Raw genomic sequence first — 18439 nt, 5'->3', positions numbered from 1 at the left:
AATGCACCAAACTTCTAAGTTACATGTAACATTGTGTGACAAATCTCTTCAGCAATAACTTCAATTAATGACAGATTTCTTGAGTTAGATCCATTCTGACTTTTTTTGAGGAAGTGAATAATGACTTTGGCGTCTCAAGATGGACAAACGGTACTGTTGCCACTTTTATTTCTTATTTCTCGTTTTTCAAGCAAAGGTCTTTTTAAGAGAGTATGCAGCACGGCCTTTCAGTTCGACTAGCCAAGTTTCGCTAGTCGCCAGCCGAACTGAACGACCGTGCTGAGGCCTTCCAATTGTACAACTGGACATTTTTTTGAGAATATTGTCTGTAGTTGTGTTCTGTCTGTGTCAGGTGATGCACGGAGGGCTGTTCAGTGAGGACGGAGTGATGCTCGACGATCTGAGGAAGATCGACAGGAACAGACAGCCCCCAGACTCTGGTAAGAGCGATCAATTAATCAATATCTTTCTCGTTTAGGACCTAGGAATTAAAGTGTTGTTTCAACTGTTTGTTTTTCTTCAGGTCCCATGTGTGATCTCCTCTGGTCAGACCCACAGCCACAGGTTTGGTGTCCTAGAAATACACTCTTGTCCAACAACAAAATATAATTCTAATATAATCTGGTTTAAATAGCTGTACTGCATCATGTCATCTGTCTATTTAATTATTTTCTTTTTTTCCTGACCCCCAGAATGGGCGGTCTGTCTCTAAGCGAGGTGTGAGCTGTCAGTTTGGTCCTGACGTCACCGAGCGGTTCCTGGACCAGAACAAGTTGGATTACATCGTCCGCAGTCACGAGGTCAAGGCAGAGGGTTATGAGGTCACACACTCAGGGAAGTGCATCACAGTCTTCTCAGCGCCCAACTACTGGTAACTAGGGCAACAGACTCACTATTCAATCCAAGTGTTGTGATTTTTTTTATTTTATATGCATTGCCAGATTTAAACCACATCTATTGTAAGACTCTCACATGTCAAATGTCACCCCCTCTAAAGACATTTAAGATCAGTATTCTCTTCTCACCCCTTTCCCTCGCTCTCCCCTTCCCTTCCCCTCGCTCTCCCCTTCCCTTCCTCTCGCTGTCCTTCTCTCTCTCCCTCAAGTGATCAGATGGCTAATAAGGGAGCGTACATCCACCTCAGAGGATCAGACCTCAAACCAGAGTTTCACCAGTTCACTGCTGTGGTAAGTACATCTGATAATAACTTTGACATACTAACCCTAACCAACGTTACAATAACAGTACATCTACTTAGTTACATTACCTTTCAGGCCTTTAAACTGGTTGCAGTTTCGGATTTTCTAGAACCCGACTCATCGTGGCTATTTATAGAGATTTCTGTGCAGGTGGCAAGATTTTTTTTTTAACATAGCTGCTTCCCACTCTGCCGCCTCCCGCTCTGCCGCCTCCCGCTCTGCCGCCTCCCGCTCTGCCGCCTCCCGCTCTGCCTCCCACTCTGCCTCTTCCCACTCTGCCTCTTCCCACTCTGCCTCTTCCCACTCTGCCTCTTCCCACCCACATGGCCGTTTGCCACCCACATGGCCGTTTGCCACCCACATGGCCGTTTGCCACCCACATGGCCGTTTGCCACCCACATGGCCGTTTGCCACCCACATGGCCGTTTGCCACCCACATGGCCGTTTGCCACCCACATGGCCGTTTGCCACCCACGTGGCGTTTGCCACCCACATGGCCGTTGCCACCCACATGGCCGTTTGCCACCCACATGGCGTTTGCCACCCACATGGCCGTAACGCCACCCACATGGCCGTTTGCCACCCACATGCCGTTTGCCACCCACATGGCCGTTTGCCACCCACATGGCCGTTTGCCACCCACATGGCCGTTTGCCACCCACATGGCCGCCTCCCACTCTGCCGCCCATTGCTCCCACTCCTCTACTGCCGCTCCCCCCTCATTGACGTGGAGGTGGAAACTTCACGTTGTACACTGAAGACATGGTCGACATGTTCCAACTATGCATTCCATGCCTCGAGTGTGATTTCATGTTGTAGCCTACACGAAAGACAGGATCGACGTCTGTTCTAACAGCAAATGTAAACCAGCATATTAAACACATACTGTCTATTTTGACTGCCTGGATTTTCTCATCATTGCAAACATTGGTTAGTTATTTTTTTCCTGATACTTTTTTTCCCGCAGAATAACTGTAGATTATCATGACCAATAGGAGACAGTCTAAAGCAGAATAACTGTAGATTATCATGACCAATAGGAGACAGTCTAAAGCAGAATAACTATGTAGATTATCATCACCAATAGACAGTTTAAAGCAGAATAACTATGTAGATTATCATGACCAATAGGAGACAATATAAAGCAGAATAACTATGTAGATTATCATCACCAATAGGAGACGGTCTAAAGCAGAATAACTATGTAGATTATCATCACCAATAGGAGACAGTTATGCAGCTTTAGACTATGTAGATTATCATCACCAATAGGAGACAGTCTAAAGCAGAATAACTATGTAGATTATCATCACCAATAGACAGTTTAAAGCAGAATAACTATGTAGATTATCATCACCAATAGGAGACAGTCTAAAGCAGAATAACTGTAGATTATCATCACCAATAGGAGACATTCTAAAGCAGAATAACTATGTAGATTATCATCACCAATAGGAGACAGTTATGCTGCAGAATAACTATGTAGATTATCATCACCAATAGGAGACAGTTATTCTGCTTTAGACTGTCTCCTATTAGTGATGGTAAAGCTAACATAGATTATCATCACTGCTTTAGACTGTCTCCAGAATAACTGGTCATGATTATCATCTAGGAGACAGTTATTCTGCTTTAGACTATGTCTCATCACCAATAGATGATAATCTAAAGCAGAATAACTATGTAGATTATCATCACCAATAGGATGATAGTCTACATAGCAGAATAACTGCTTTAAATCATCTATTGGAGACAATAATCTAAGCAGAATAACTGCTTTAGATTATCATCACCAATAGGAGACAGTCTAAAGTGATGATAATCTACAGACGGTTAAAGCTTTATAACTATGTAGATTATCATCACCAATAGGAGACATTCTAAAGCAGAATAACTATGTAGATTATCATCACCAATAGACAGTTTAAAGCAGAATAACTATGTAGATTATCATCACCAATAGGAGACAGTCTAAAGCAGAATAACTGTAGATTATCATCACCAATAGGAGACAGTCTAAAGCAGAATAACTGTAGATTATCATGACCAATAGGAGACAGTCTAAAGCAGCAGAATAACTATGTAGATTATCATCACCAATAGGAGACAGTCTAAAGCAGAATAACTATGTAGATTATCATCACCAATAGGAGACAGTCTAAAGCAGTATAACTATGTAGATTATCATGACCAATAGGAGATAGTTATTCTGATTTATAACTGTGTAGATTTCATGACCAATAGGAGACAATATAAAGCAGAATAACTATGTAGATTATCATGACCAATAGGAGATAGTTATTCTGATTTAGGCTGTGTAGATTATCATGACCAATAGGAGACAATATAAAGCAGAATAACTATGTAGATTGTCATGACCAATAGGAGACAATATAAAGCAGAATAACTGTAGATTATCATCACCAATAGGAGACAGTCTAAAGCAGCATAACTATGTAGATTATCATGACCAATAGGAGACAATATAAAGCAGAATAACTGTAGATTATCATCACCAATAGGAGACAGTCTAAAGCAGAATAACTGTAGATTACCATCACCAATAGGATACAGTCTAAAGCAGAATAACTATGTAGATTATCGTCACCAATAGGAGACAGTTATGCTGCTTTAGACTATGTAGATTATCATCACCAATAGGAGACAGTCTAAAGCAGTATAACTATGTAGATTATCATGACCAATAGGAGACAGTCTAAAGCAGCAGAATAACTATGTAGATTACCATCACCAATAGGAGACAGTCTAAAGCAGCATAACTATGTAGATTATCATCACCAATAGAAGACAGTCTAAAGCAGCATTACTATGTAGATTATCATGACCAATAGGAGACAATATAAAGCAGAATAACTATGTAGATTGTCATGACCAATAGGAGACAGTCTAAAGCAGAATAGCTGTAGATTATCATCACCAATAGGAGACAATATAAAGCAGAATAACTACGTAGATTACCATCACCAATAGGAGACAATATAAAGCAGAATAACTATGTAGATTATCATCACCAATAGGAGACAATATAAAGCAGAATAACTATGTAGATTACCATCACCAATAGGAGACAATATAAAGCAGAATAACTGACCAACAGGAGACAGATTAGCCTACACCACACAATATGCTGATGGATTTTGCCACAATGCATTGTGTAGGGACTTCCCTGCTTGTGCAACTGCAATATTGGTTACAACAGACGGGTTGTATAGCCTTCAATAAATATTTGTGGGAATGTTCATTCAAATGGGCTCCACGGTGGTCATAGACACTGCATCGCAGTGCAAGAGGTGTCTCTGCAGTACCTGGTTAGACTCCAGGCTGCATCACATTTGGCCCAGCGTCATCCGCGTTTGGCCAGGGTAGTTTTTCTAAATAAGAATTTGTTCTTAACTGACTTGCCTAGTTTAAAAAAAAATTTTTTTTAAATGGCTGCAGGTTGTGTTATTTCAGTTGTTCAGAAATGTGAGGCAGAGAGTGGCTTGGTTCAGAAGAGGGTGACTAAAGAGAAACATGAAGGGGAGGTGTGAACGGGATTAAGGTGTGAGCGGGATCAAGGTGTGAGCGGGATTAAGGTGTGAGCGGGATCCGGATCTTTAGCTTCGAGGGGGGAAATAAGTTTCCATGTTTGTTACCACGGGCCAATAAAATATCTCGTATCTTTCCTCCACAGCCTCATCCGAATGTGAAGCCGATGGCGTACGCCAACTCTCTGATGCAGATGGGGATGATGTAGAGAGGCCCACGACGCTCAGCCTGACACCTCCCTCCTGGCTGACCACACCCACCTCCTGGCTGACCACACCCACCACTCCTTCCTTAGACAACAACATGCCCTGGCCCACTGGTCCATGCGGTTCCATGGGATCCCTTTCTCCCAGCCTGTCCCCCAGTAGTCCCCCCTCCCCTTGACCTTTTTAATTCTTTGATGTTTGTACATCTGAAGGGTCAGCACTTTAAAGATCTGAAAACATTGAAGGGTTTAGTACCAAGGGGGAAGGATTGGGGAGCGAATTGCGACCGGTTTCCGGTAAATCCCTCTTGTTGCGTTCAGAGTAGACAACGTGGTGGTGTGATGGCAGATATATATCTTCGACCGGCACAGTTAAGAACTGGGTGTGTTCATTTCTTTTGTTTTGTAATGGTAAAAACTGGAAAACTCAATCTCTCCCTAATTTCTGTCCATATTGGTCCCCACACATGGGTTTCATTCCCGGTAGTGATTTAGAATGATGAATTATACTGTATTGGTACTGTATGGTTAAATAACAACTGGAATGATCGGAACTGTCGGATTTTGTAAGAACGTACGGCAGCAGAACTGTTAAAAATAATATTTGACTGTTCTGCTACTGTAAAACATACAGTTGGTTGGCCAACTGCACCGTTTATAGTGTGTCTGGTTGAGGGGGTGCTAGCAGAATGTCTATACTACAGTATTGGTTCATACATCCTGTGAAATATAGTTTTATTAAAGTTCAATATTTTTTACAGTAGGGCAAAAGTGAGTGTAGAAAAATGTAGCTACGATTTGCATCTTCAGGAGAAAAGGAGGTGTTTTGGGGAAGAACCTGGTTTGTCTCCAGTCTCACTCTGCACGGTGCTGTTCATTACTAGTAGTCAGATGTTGTAGGTTCTTCACATTCAACATGTACAAAACAGATCCTCATTCCGTTGTTATTTTTGCTCTGCTGCACCTCTCCTCTACCTGTTGAGGGGGGAGGTGGGGGGGGGCAGGAGTGTTGCTGCTCTTCAGCTCAGTCAGTAGTGTCACTCTCCTGTCTCCCGGCAGCTCTTGCACAATATCTCTTCTCTCCTGACCTGCTTTGCTACAAGGCCAAGCACTGGTGTGATGCTTCAACACGCTCCACTGTTAGTTTTGTCTACCAGTGTGACTTTGCCGTTGTGTGGATGTATAGCCCGGACGTCCAGACACCAAGCCACCTCCCTTCTCTCTCTCTCATGCGCACAGCTGCAGTGTCCCAATATTGGCCCTAAACTTTTTAAGATAATGGTATACACTGAAGTGTATGTGTGTGTGTATATATATATATTATCATTTAAAATTAATGCTGTGTACATGTTTGGAAAAAAAAAAGATATTGAATAAAAAAAATTCCAGTCCAGTGATTTTTAAATGAATGATTATTTATGTTGAAATTTCAGTGCACAGGGTCTGCGATGATTTCTCTGTGTCAAGAAATGCACCCACTTCAAAGAAATTACCAATATATTTCCTAATGAAGCCAAGTGTATATATTTGTTTTTACATATACCAACAGCCAAGTATAGTTTACCATCTTTAGACATATACCAACCACTGAGTTATAAGAACGACACCAACAGGCACAGACAAAAATGTGTGTATATGTGACTGAAGATAGAAGAGAGTCGGTCGTTTCCAATGGGAGAGAATGAATCATAGTGGGCAGAGCCAAGCAATTCGGTGGGCTGAGCCAAGGAAGATCTAGTGATATCCTATTGGCACGTTCTAGCATTTATTTGCATATTTCCTTTGGGGAACGCCTACTCAAGTGCGCGTGTGCAAAAACTCAATTCGTCCTTGCGTTCCAAAACAACGTATTTTTAATTTATTTTTTACTTTGGCAAAGGGTAAAGTACAAAACACAGTCCACTCTTATGGATTTAAACGTTTTGGAATCAGAAAATTGTATTAAGATCAAATGTTTCATCGATGAGAAAATTAGCAGAATTTGATTTGAATATCGGCCAAAATCCATCTCACTCCGGCTTCTTCCATTGCCGGTCATTGGGCTTCCTCTCATCACCATATTTGGTAGTGAGTGGAAACGTCAACCGGATGCTTCACATTTACACCAGTGAAATATCTGGCTCATTCTGTTCTACAGCTATTCTCAGAAGTGGGAGATGAATGTCGCATTTTTTAACTCAGTAAATACCAGATCAAATCATAACGTCAGTGTTCTTCAGTTCGGAGATCTAGAAAAGGGCCAGGGTTCCCGAGTTGAATCACGGTCAAAATTCCATGTGTAACTCTGTGTTGTTTGTGTCGAATTGCTATGCTTTATCTTGGCCAGGTCGCAGTTGCAAATGACAACTTGTTCTCAACTAGCCTACCTGGTCAAATAAAGGTGAAATAAAAATTGATTTTTCCCAGTCGGAGCCCCCCCCCCAGTCGGCGATTTCAGAGTTCCCAGTTGTTTTTTTTATTGCAGCAAAACGTGCGCCACGTGATATGCGAGTCGCATCATTTTGACGTAATGCACACAAGCTAACAGCTGACGAACGCTACAAGTGGATCAGAAAACTGACAACTCACCTTGCCTGGCCAGTTTTAAAGATAACTCTTCAAGGTGGTTGACGAGATGCCGAAGTATTGTTCTGCACCGAACTGCAAGAATGATTCTGGAAACAACAATTCTGATAGGAAAAGCTTCTATAAGTAAGCATGGCTGTATTTGTTGTTAGATTAACTGTAACTATGCGAGCAGTAACGTTCGTTATTAATGATTAAACTCGCCGATTTACGATAGAGTTAAGTGGCGACTAGTGTGGGTGGACGCGTTTAAAAATATAAAAATAAAATAACGCAATTTTTTGTGACAAAATGTAAGTTTTATAGAAAAAAAATATAGTTTTAAACTACTGATTTCAGCACCCAAAATCTAGCCCTAAATTACACATTGTCTTGTGTATTTGCGGGCTATTTTTTTGGCTGCCGAAAACAATAGTTTTGGATACACGTAATTGTATCTGTCATTGGAACTGTAGTCGCCACTCGACTTCAGTTAAGTTTAGTTGGCTACTGTGAATGGCAAGGTGACGGTATCAAGCATTATCATTGTTGCAACCCCTATTACTAGCCTGTTCAACCTCTCTTTCGTATCGCCTGAGATCCCCAAAGATTGGAAAGCTTCCGGGAAATAACATTAAGTCATGGCTCAAAGGCTAAAAGGCTAATACTAGTTCATATTGATAGTTAGTTTCCCTAATAATGTATTTGACGTGTGGGCTCCCGAGTGGCGCAGCGGTCTAAGGCACTGCATCTCAGTGGCGTCACCATGTTCGAATCCAGGCTGTATCACAACCGACCGTGACCGTGATTGGGAGTCCCATTGGCCCAGCGTCGTCCGGGTTTGGCCAGTGTTGGCGTCATTGTAAATCTCTATATATTTTTAATCCTAACGAGACCATTTGCCTTTTGGTAGGCATCATTGTAAATAAGAATTTGTTCTGAAACTGACTTGCCTAGTTTAATAAAGGTGAAATAAAATTAGAACATTCTTATTTACAATTAATTTAATTGACTTGCCTAGTTAAAAAAACAATAATAATAAAAAATAAATGTGTAAGCTGATCTACTGTGCCACACGGTCAATGTTTCGCAATGTGTGTCACAGTGGCATGAGCTGACTCAAGAAAGGTTGCTGTTGGAAAATTATACTGTTCTCCTGCCCCTGTAGGTTTCCACTGCAGGATCCAGCTCGGTTAGAACAGTGGTTGAAAAACATGGGTCGTGAGGACTGGAGCCCTTCCAGACACCAGTACATCTGTCATGAACATTTTGCATCTTCCAGCTTCAAGCTGCGCTGGGGGATTCGCTACCTGGAGAATAATGCTGTGCCCACTGTCTTCCAGCTCACTGAGGTACACTGGATTCTGAAAGGATTCAGACCCCTTCACATTTGGTTACGTTACAGCTGTATTCTAAAATGGATTCAATTGTTTTTTGCCACCCTCAAATATATCCACAAGAACCCCATAATGACATCACAATACCCCATAATGACATCACAATACCCCATAATGACATCACAATACCCCATAATGACATCACAATACCCCATAATGACATCACAATACCCCATAATGACATCACAATACCCCATAATGACATCACAATACCCCCATAATGACATCACAATACCCCATAATGTCATCACAATACCCCATAATGTCATCACAATACCCCATAATGTCATCACAATACCCCATAATGACAAAGCAAAAAAACAGTTTTAAAAAAAATACATTTTTGTAAACTTATAAAAAAACTGAAATATTATATTAACATAAGTATTCAGACCCTTTACTCAGTACTTTGTTGAAGCACTTTAGGCAGTGATTACAGCTTTGACTCTTCTGGGGTATGACACTACAAGCTACACCTGTATTTGGGGAGTTTCTCCCATTCTTCACTGCAGATCCTCTCAATCTCTGTCAGGTTGGATGGGGAGTGTTGCTACACAGCTGTTTTCAGGTCTCTCCAGAGATGTTAGATCGGGTTCAAGTCCGGGCTCTGGCTGGGCCACCCACGGACATTCAGAGCCTTGTCCCGAAGCCACTCCTGCATTGTCTTAGCTGTGTATTTAGGGTTGTTGACCTGCTGAAAGGCAAACCTTCGCCCCAGTCTAAGGTCCTGAGTGCATCGTCATTGTGGTTGTGTGTAGATTGAGGAAACATTTTCATTTAATACATTTTAGAATAAGGCTGTAATGTATTAAAATGTTGAGAAAGTGAAGAAGACGCCGTGTAGTAACTCTAACCCTAGGTTTTGTCCGTAAATGTGGCCATGTGTTAACCCGGATGAAGTCAACCTAAATGTAATGGGGTTGGTTTATGTTCCTTCAAGTTCTACATGAGTTTATTAGATTTATTTTTATGCTTTACATTTCTTAAAAAATAGTTTCAGAAGTTTGAAAACACTCTTCCTCTTCCCTTTTGATTTGGTCAGAAACGTAAAGGTGAGGAACACAGTGAGAGTCAGAAATCCAAAAGGCTGCGACACGGCAGGAAACCACTGACCACCACCTCTTCTGACGTTGGGATGCCAGTTAGCGACTCCACCGACAGTGACAACACATTGACACTCTATGAGGTCACTGTTAACCCCTCGGTGACTGAGGAGGCACAGCTGCTGGAGGAGCGGGACGTGACAGTGGGCCTTCTGCACACAGCGCCACTGTCGGTGATGGGGGGGAGGAGCCATGACGTGACTGGCCACACAGTGGGCCTTCTGCACACAGCACCTCTGACACTGTCAGCGTTGGAGGAGGAGCCATGACGTGGCTGCGGGAGACTTCCCTGTTACGGTGTTCCAGACATTAGAGGATCTGGGTGGGCTGGACGGGGAGGTGGTGGTGTCACAACAGCTGGAAGAGGTGGTGAGTGGGGTCACAGCGGCCATCTTGACTGAGGGTCATGACCTCGGAACGACGGAAGATGTCGACAATTTTGTGTTGTCCCCGACGTCTCTGGTCATGGAGACCGTCTCTCCTGAGATGGAGGAGCTGTCTGTCTCCCAGGACGACCACGGTGGTGGGGCTCAGATCATTGCCTACTTTGAGACGATTCCCAACATTCTGTCCAGCGGGGCGGCTCAGTTAAGCATCCCCCCAGACACTGTGCTGTCCTCAGCTCTCAGCCCCACACCCATCGTCTCCACACTGCCTATAGTGTCCAAGCACATGCCCCCCTCTCCTGCATCACTTATCCTCACGCTGGAGAGACTGGCGACAGAGGAGGGGGAGACTCCAGAGGAGGACGATATGGAACATCGGGGAAGCCAACTGGAGGAACACCGGTATAGAGAACCCTAACCCTCTACCCCTTGACCCTCTACCCCTTGACCCTAAGAATGATGGTCTTGGGCCTGGTGCCTAACCCAAACCCTGTGTTCAGACTCTTGCCTTAATGTTAGTGCCAGTATGTTATGCTAAGATACCGTGTCACCCCAACATTAATGTGATATCTGAGTGACTCAAATATTACAACAAAATCAATGGGATAAAAAAAAAGTTAACATCCTGAGTAACCCAAACCACTACCATCTCCTCTGTTAGCTACAATACCATCCTGAGTAACCCTAACCACTAAGGTCTCCTCTGTTAGCTACAATACCATCCTGAGTAACCCTAACCACTAAGGTCTCCTCTGTTAGCTACAATACCATCATGAGTAACCCTAAATACCATCTCCTCTGTTAGCTACAATACCATCATGAGTAACCCTAAATACCATCTCCTCTGTTAGCTACAATACCATCCTGAGTAACCCTAACCACCATCTCCTCTGTTAGCTACAATACCATCCTGAGTAACCCTAACCACCATCTCTGTTAGCTACAATACCATCCTGAGTAACCCTAACCACTGTCTCCTCTGTTAGCTACAATAAGAACAGCCTGAGTAAGGAGCAGCTGGAAGCCATTGTGATCGAGCTTCAGAAGAAGGTAAAGGTATTGCAGCAGAGACACAGGAGACACCTGGATAAACTTGTGGGTCTGGAAAACACCGTCAACCAACTGAGACAGAACAACTTGTTGAATGAAGAGAGGGTACGTCTGCTGGAGAGGGTACGTCATACATGACACAATACTTAATACATAAGGACAATACGGGACGATACAGGACGGGCCAGTACGGGACAATACACATAACGGGACGGGCCAGTACGGGACAATACACATAACGGGACGGGCCAGTACGGGACAATACACATAACGGGACGGGCCAGTACGGGACAATGCACATAACGGGACGGGCCAGTACCAGTACGGGACAATACACATAACGGGACGGGCCAGTACGGGACAATACACATAACGGGACGGGCCAGTACGGGACAATACACATAACGGGACGGGCCAGTACGGGCCATACACATAACGGGACGGGCCAGTACGGGACAATACACATAACGGGCCAGTACGGGCCAGTACGGGACAATACACATAACAATACACATAACGGGACGGGCCAGTACGGGACAATACACATAACGGGACGGGCCAGTACGGGACAATACACATAACAATACACATAACGGACGGGCCAGTACGGGACAATACACATAACGGGACGGGCCAGTACGACAATACACATAACGGGACACAATACACATAACGGGACGGGCCAGTACAATACATAACGACAATAATACACATAACGGGACGGGCCAGTACGGGACAATACACATAACAATACACATAACGGGACGGACAATACACATAACAGGACGGGCCAGTACGGGACAATACACATAACGGGACGGGCCAGTACGGGACAATACACATAACGGGACGGGACAATACACATAACGGGACGGGACAATACACATAACGGGACGGGACAATACACATAACGGGACGGGACGGGGACGATACAGGACGGGCCAGTACGGGACAATACACATAACGGGACAATACACATAACGGGACGGGACAATACACATAACGGGACGGAACGATACAGGACGGGCCAGTACGGGACAATACACATAACGGGGCGGGACGGGCCAGTACGGGACAATACACATAATGGGACGGGCGGGCCAGTACGGGACAATACACATAACGGGACAATACACATAACGACAATACACATACACGGGGCCACGGGACAATACAAGACGGGCCAGTACAGGGACAATACACATAACGGGACGGGACGATACAGGAGGGACAATACACATAACATAACGGGACGGGACGATACAGGACAATACACATAACGGGACGGGCCACAATACACATAACGGGACGGGACAATACAGGGACGGGCCAGTACGGGACAAATACACACAACGGGACGATACAGGACGGGCCAGTACGGGACAATACACATAACGGGACGGGACGGGACGATACAGGACGGGCCAGTACGGGACAATACACACACGGGACGGGACAATACACATAACGGGACGGGACAATACACATACACGGGGGACGGGACGACAATACAGGGACGGGCCAGTACGGGACAATACACACAACGGGACGGGACGATACAGGACGGGCCAGTACGGGACAATACACACAACGGGACGGGACGATACAGGACGGGCCAGTACGGGACTGGACAATTCAAGATATAACGATATGTAACAATACATCACAATATATACAGTGTATCAGGAAGTATTCAGACCCCTTGACTTTTCCCACATTTTGTTACAGCCTTATTCTAAAATGGTTTAAATGAAATGTCGTCATCCAATCTACACACAATACCTAATACGTTTTTGCAGCACTCCACCAAATCAGGCCTTTATGGTAGAGTGGCCAGACTGAAGCCACTCCTCAGTAAAAGGCACATGACAACACGCTTGGAGTTTGTCAAAATGCACCAATGGGACTCAGGCCATGAGAAACAAGATTCTCTGGATCTGACAAAAACCAAGATTGAACTCATTGGCCTGAATGCCAAGCAACATGTCTGGTGAACTTGGCACCATCCCTATGGTGAAGCATGGTGGTGGCAGCATCATGCTGTGGGGATGTTTTTCAGCGGCAGGGACTGGGAGACTAGTCAGACTCGAGGCAAAGATGAACGGATCAAAGTACATAGATCCTTGATGAAAACCTGCTCCAGAGCACACAGGACCCGAGACTAGGGCGAAGGTTCACCTTCCAACAGGACAAAGATCCTAAGCACACAGCCAAGACAACGACGGAGTGGCATAGGGAAAAGTCTTTGAATGTTTTTGATTGGCCCAGCCAGAGCCTGGACTTGAACCTGATCGAGCATCTCTGGAAAGACCTCAAAATAGCTGTGAAGCGACGCTCCCCATCCAACCTGACAGAGCTTGAGAGGATCTGCAGGGAAGAATGGGAGAAACTCCCCAAATACAGGTGTGCCAAGCTTGTAGCATCATACCCATGAAGACTCTAGGCTGAAATTGGTCCTCCTCCACCAAACTTTACAGTTGGCACTATGCATTCAGGCAGGAAGTGTACTCCTGATCTTAGGCTTGTGTGCGGCTGCTCAACCATGGAAACCGATTTTCATGAAATTCCCGCCAAACAGTTCTTGTGCTGACGTTGCTTCCAGAGGCAGTTTGGAACTCTGTAGGGAGTGTTGCAACACGAGGACAGACTATTTCTAAGTGCTTCAGCACTCGACTGTCATGTTCTGTGACCTCGTGTGGCCTACCACTTCGCGGCTGAGCCGTTGTTGCTCCTAGATGTTTCCACTTCACAAAACCAGCCCTTACAGTTGACCGGGGGCAGCTCTAGCAGGGCAGAAATTTAACTGACTTGTCGGAAAGACGGCATCCTATGATGGTGCCACGTTGAAAGTCACTGAGCTCTTCAGTAAGGGCCATTCTACTGCCAATGTTTGTCTATGGAGATTGCATGACTGTTTGAATTTATATACGCCGGTGAGCAATGCGTTTGGCTGAAATAGCCAGAATCCAGTCATTTGAAGGTGTGTCCCCATACTTTTGGCCATGTAGTGTCCGTTGAGGCTCAGTTGATAGCGCATGTCTCTTGAAATGGCTGGGTTGTGGGTTTGTTTCCCTTGGGGGCACTACAACAAAATGTATACTATTATAAGTCAATCTGGATAAGAGGGCTGCTGAAATCACTTAATGTAAAATAAATAAATAAATAAATACTACATGATAGAACGTTTTTATATAGAATATGTACAGGGCATTCAGAAAGTATTCAGACCCTTGGACTTTACACATTTTGTTACATTACAGCTTTATTCTAAATTGAATTCAAAGTTTAACTCTTCAATCTACACACAATACCAAAACAGAACCAGGTTTAGAAAATGTTACACATTTATCACATAAAGCACCATTTACATAAGTATTCCGACCCTTTACTCAGCGATTACAGCCTCGAGTCTTCTTGGTTATGACGCTACAAGCTTGGCACATCTGTTTTTGGTGGAGTTTCTCCCATATCTTCTCTGCAGATCCTCTCAAACTCTGTCAGGTTGGATGAGGAGTGTCGCTGCACAGCTATTTTCAGGTCTCTCCAGAGATGTTCGATTGGGTTCAAGTCCGGATGCTGGCTGGGCCACTCAAGGACATTCAGAGACTTGTCCCGAAGCCACTCCTGCATCATCTTGGCGGTATGCTTAGGGTCGTTGTCTTGATGGAAGGTTACCCTTCGCCCCAGTCTGAGAACCTGCTCCAGAGCGCTCAGGACTTCAAGGATTGTGCTCTGTTTCTCATTCCCTCGATCCTGACTCGTCTCCCAGTCGCTATTGCTGAAAAACATCCCCACAGCATGATGCTTCCACCACCATGCTTCACGGTAGGGAAGATTCCAGGTTTCCTCCAGACGTGATGCTTGGCATTCAGGAAAAATAGTTAAATCTTGGTTTCATCAGACCAGAGTATCTTGTTTCTCATGGTCAGAGTCTTTAGGTGCCTTTGGGAAAACTCCAAGCGGGCTGTCATGTGCCTTTTACTGAGGAGTGGCTCTACCATAAAGGCCTGATTTGATGGAGTGCTGCAGAGATGGTTGTTCTTCTATCATCACAGAGGAACTTGAGGTCTGTCATTGACAATCGGGTTCTTGGTCACGTTCCTGACCAATGCCCTTCTCCCGAGTGGCGCAGCGGTCTAAGGCACTGCGTCTCAGTGCTAGAGGTTTCACTACAGACCCTGCTTTGATTCCAGGCTGTATCACAACCAGCCCTGATTGGGAGTCCCGTAGGGCGGCACACAATTGGCCCGGGTTTGGCCGGGTTAGGAAGTCATTCTAAATAAGAATTTGTTCTTAACTGACTTACCTAGTTAAATTAAATTATTCTCCGATTGCTCATTTTGGCCTGTCTTGGTGGTTCCAAACTGCTTCCATTTTTAAGAATGATGGAGGCCACTATGTTCTTGGGTCCCTTCAATGCTGCAGACCAGTTTTGCCACCCTTCTCCAGATCTATGCCTCGACACAATCCTGTCTCTAAGCATTCCTTCGACCTCATGGCTCGGGTTTTTCTCTGAAATGCACTGTCAACTGTGGGAGTTGATATAGACAGGTGAGTGCCTTTCCAAATCATGTCAAGGAAGGATGATCAATGGAAACAGGATGCACCTGAGCTCAATTTAGATTCTCATAGCAAAGGGTCTGAATAATTATGTAAATATTTTTTACACATTTGCAAAAATTTCTAAACTTGTTTTTGCTTTGTCATTATTGGGTATTGATTGTTGATTGAGAATGTTTTTTTTAAAATACATTTTAGAATAAGGCTGTAATGTAACAAAATGTGAATGCACTGAATCTCGAGAGTCCAGAAGCATACCACCCTGCATCCCGCTGCTGGCCTCTGAAGCTAAGCAGGGTTGGTTCTGACAAGACCAGCTGCTGGCCTCTGAAGCTAAGCAGGGTTGGTTCTGATAAGACCAGCTGCTGGCCTCAGAAGCTAAGCAGGGTTGGTTCTGATAAGACCAGCTGCTGGCCTCAGAAGCTAAGCAGGGTTGGTTCTGATAAGACCAGCTGCTGGCCTCAGAAGCTAAGCAGGGTTGGTTCTGACAAGACCAGCTGCTGGCTTCTGAAGCTAAGCAGGGTTGGTTCTGACAAGACCAGCTGCTGGCTTGTGAAGCTAAGCAGGGTTGGTTCTGACAAGACCAGCTGCTGGCCTGTGAAGCTAAACAGGGTTGGTTCTGACAAGACCAGCTGCTGGCCTCTGAAGCTAAACAGGGTTGGTTCTGATAAGACCAGCTGCTGGCCTCTGAAGCTAAGCAGGGTTGGTTCTGATAAAACCAGCTGCTGGCCTCTGAAGCTAAGCAGGGTCGGTTCTGATAAGACCAGCTGCTGGCCTCTGAAGCTAAGCAGGGTCGGTTCTGACAAGACCAGCTGCTGGCTTCTGAAGCTAAGCAGGGTCGGTTCTGACAAGACCAGCTGCTGGCCTCTGAAGCTAAACAGGGTTGGTTCTGACAAGACCAGCTGCTGGCCTCTGAAGCTAAGCAGGGTTGGTTCTGATAAGACCAGCTGCTGGCCTCTGAAGCTAAGCAGGGTTGGTTCTGATAAGGCCAGCTGCTGGCCTCTGAAGCTAAGCAGGGTTGGTTCTGATAAGGCCAGCTGCTGCTGCTGGAAGTGGTGTCGGAGGGCCAGTAGGAGGCACTCTTTCCTCTGGTTAGAGGATCCCAATGTTCCTGTGATTGAGGACATTGCCCTGAGGACATTGCTGTGACTATAAAATGTGCAGGATTATATGATAAACAGTAAGAATACTGGTAGAACTAATGTTTTCAAACTGATGGCTGATTCTGCTTTATGATACCCCCCTCTCTCTGATAAAATAAATAATAACATTCTCCAAACATTTGTCAAACTGTACGTGAACGTATTTGTTCTTTCCCAGGTGTGTATCCAGACCAGTGCTGCTGTATCGGAAGCAGGAGAGACCGTGGCTATCATCTATGAACAGGACAACACAGCGTACCTCTATGACGGATCGGGATAAACAGCGTACCTCTATGCCTTGTCTAGTATAAAAACCGAGAAAGGTTAGGGCCCAGAACAGAGACGAGATGGGGTCAGGTACCAGAACATATACAGGATGGGGTCAGGGTCCAGAACATATATACGGGGTTAGGGTCCAGAACAGAGACGAGATGGGGTCAGGTACCAGAACATATACAGGACGGGGTCAGGGTCCAGAACAGACAGACACAGGACTGGGTCAGGTACCAGAACAGACAGATACGGGACGGGGTCAGGTACCAGAACAGACAGATACGGGACGGGGTCAGGTACCAGAACAGACAGATACGGGACGGGGTCAGGTACCAGAACAGACAGATACGGGACGGGGTCAGGTACCAGAACAGACAGATACGGGACGGGGTCAGGTACCAGAACAGACAGATACGGGACGGGGTCAGGTACCAGAACAGACAGATACGGGACGGGGTCAGGTACCAGAACAGACAGATACGGGAGAACAGACAGATACACAGGGAACAGACAGGGGTCAGGTACCAGAACAGACAGACACGGGACGGGGTCAGGTACCAGAACAGACAGACACGGGACGGGGTCAGGTACCAGAACACATATACGGGACGGGTCAGGTACCAGAACATATATACGGGGTCCAGAACATATATACGGGTCAGGGTCCAGAACATATATACGGGACGGGGTCAGGGTCCAGAACATATATACGGGACGGGGTCAGGGTCCAGAACAGACAGACACGGGACGGGGTCAGGGTCCAGAACAGACAGGCGAGATAGGTAGTTGTTACCTTGCTAAAGTGATGAGGAATCTAGCTGATATGAACCCTGCACTTTATGTGATGTGAAAATCAGAAACTTTGTCTATTGGAATATCAGAAGATGGAGACTGATCTGTTTGCATGAACGTGTCTGTTTTATTATTTATTAGTGTCTTAGGTCATTATAAACTTGGTGGTTCCAGCCCTGAATGCTGAAAGCTGTGGTATATCAGACTGTATACCACAGCTATGGGCTGTGTCCAGGCAC

General features: G+C 45.1%; 2 protein-coding genes across 3 annotated transcripts in view; both read left to right on the top strand.

Annotated features, from left to right (window-relative positions):
* The window catches only part of LOC112247953 (serine/threonine-protein phosphatase 5-like), a 31167-nt gene extending 24821 nt beyond the window's left edge, over window positions 1-6346 (top strand). The window contains exons 9-13 of the mRNA XM_042297730.1: window positions 353-440; window positions 524-564; window positions 693-871; window positions 1106-1187; window positions 4894-6346. Of these exons, the coding sequence (XP_042153664.1) occupies window positions 353-440; window positions 524-564; window positions 693-871; window positions 1106-1187; window positions 4894-4956 (453 nt within the window). The 3' untranslated portion in view covers window positions 4957-6346. The remainder of the gene's footprint in view (window positions 1-352; window positions 441-523; window positions 565-692; window positions 872-1105; window positions 1188-4893) is intronic.
* Window positions 6347-7457: 1111 nt separating this feature from the next.
* On the top strand, window positions 7458-17849 carry LOC112247955 (THAP domain-containing protein 5). 2 transcript variants are annotated; one of them, XM_042297729.1, is made up of 5 exons: window positions 7458-7644; window positions 8666-8849; window positions 9937-10785; window positions 11370-11538; window positions 17314-17849. In XM_042297729.1, the coding sequence occupies exons 3-5, from the start codon at window positions 10463-10465 to the stop codon at window positions 17413-17415; spliced, it is 594 nt and encodes a 197-aa protein (XP_042153663.1). In that variant the 5' UTR covers window positions 7458-7644; window positions 8666-8849; window positions 9937-10462; the 3' UTR covers window positions 17416-17849. The 2 variants fall into 2 exon arrangements, with proteins under 2 accessions (XP_042153663.1, XP_042153662.1); XM_042297728.1 differs by having other exon boundaries at window positions 7460-7644; window positions 11370-11556.
* Window positions 17850-18439: the final 590 nt, after the last annotated feature.

The sequence above is a fragment of the Oncorhynchus tshawytscha genome, linkage group LG14, assembly GCF_018296145.1.
Source record: "Oncorhynchus tshawytscha isolate Ot180627B linkage group LG14, Otsh_v2.0, whole genome shotgun sequence".
Classification (NCBI taxonomy): Eukaryota; Metazoa; Chordata; class Actinopteri; order Salmoniformes; family Salmonidae; genus Oncorhynchus; species Oncorhynchus tshawytscha.
This window is presented reverse-complemented; position numbering and strand designations above follow the sequence as displayed.

Excerpts from the sequence above, each read along its gene's own strand:
- LOC112247955 (XM_042297728.1), top strand. The coding sequence starts at position 10,463 with ATGGAGACCGTCTCTCCTGAGATGGAGGAGCTGTCTGTCTCCCAGGAC. Across the intron at positions 10,786-11,369 it reads AGCCAACTGGAGGAACACCG|CTACAATAAGAACAGCCTGA; the intron begins GTATAGAGAACC and ends CTCCTCTGTTAG. Across the intron at positions 11,557-17,313 it reads GGGTACGTCTGCTGGAGAGG|GTGTGTATCCAGACCAGTGC; the intron begins GTACGTCATACA and ends GTTCTTTCCCAG.